At 35.0% G+C, this 1,184-nt stretch overlaps 1 protein-coding gene across 1 annotated transcript; it reads right to left on the bottom strand.

The window, feature by feature from the left end:
• Positions 1-613: 613 nt before the first annotated feature.
• Positions 614-945, bottom strand: LOC124891817 (probable pectinesterase 53; the record flags this gene model as incomplete). The annotated part of the gene is given in 1 exon segment (XM_047403410.1): positions 614-945. A coding segment is annotated over 1 exon segment (261 nt), but the record flags the coding sequence as incomplete, so codon positions are not given.
• Between the last annotated feature and the right edge of the window lie 239 nt (positions 946-1,184).

Here is a 1,184-nt window from a genome sequence, read left to right as displayed (position 1 = left end):
CAGTTAAATCAAGTATCCGATCATGTATAAGAGTATCTTTGAACTCTTTTAGCCCCAAAAATGTACTCGTACGAAACTGTTTTAATTTCCACGGTAAATTAAATCCCATCATTCCCATATATATCAGTTAAACATCTTCACATAAGCAACTTATAAAATGTATGATGATACTTTTAATAGGGTAAGTCGATCTTATTTACCCCAGAGCAAACAATATCAACCCATATTAAGAGTTTTTAAAGATGTTATAGCCCAAAAAATGTGCTCGTAGGAAACTATTTTCCACGATAAATCCCATCGATCATTCCCATATATACCAGTTAAACATCATCACATAAATAACTTATAAGATGTATGATACTCTTAATAGGATGAGTCGCTCTTATTTACCCCAAAATGAACAATATCATCAACCCGGCCATATTATTAAGAGTTGTATAAGTTACTATATATATATAGCCCAAAAATATGCTCGTAGGAAACTGTTTCCCACGGCAAATCCCATCGATCCCATATATACCAGTTAAACATCTTCACATAAGCAACTTATAATAAGTGAGTCGTTCTTATTTATACCAAAACGAACAGTATTAGCCCATATATTAATTAAGAGTTGCCACAGTAAAACCCCATCGACCATTCCCATATATATCAGTTAAACACCTTCACATAAAATGAAAGGAGCTATGGAGTAGTAGTAGGGAACTTACATTTCACGTAGGGGGTCACCCCAATTATGCCAACCTTTAGGTATGATAATGTTGTCCATATAAGTGTAAGCAAATATGACCCTAGAGAAAGACCCCATGCCCTACCTAGGTACAATGCACCTAAACCTGTCACCTTACAATTCACAAAGCTAAAACCTGTGTCCTCCAACATACTACTCCTTCCTTGTACTGTTACTGCTCCTGTCACTTGTGCTATTGCATGTAAATGACATCCCTAAAATAATATCAGAGTTTAAGTTATGTGCACTGACATGTATGTAAGTAATTGTACGTATTCAGAGTTTAAGTTACATGCACTGACATGTATGTATGCTTGTGCTATTGCATGTAAATGACATCCCTAAAATAATTTTCGAGTTTAAGTTTCGTGCACTGACATGTATGTAAGCAATTGCACGTATTCAGAGTTTAAGTTATATGCACTGACATGTATGTATGCTTGTGCTATTGCAT

Source organism: Capsicum annuum, unplaced genomic scaffold, assembly GCF_002878395.1.
Source record: "Capsicum annuum cultivar UCD-10X-F1 unplaced genomic scaffold, UCD10Xv1.1 ctg40784, whole genome shotgun sequence".
Classification (NCBI taxonomy): domain Eukaryota; kingdom Viridiplantae; phylum Streptophyta; class Magnoliopsida; order Solanales; family Solanaceae; genus Capsicum; species Capsicum annuum.
This window is presented reverse-complemented; position numbering and strand designations above follow the sequence as displayed.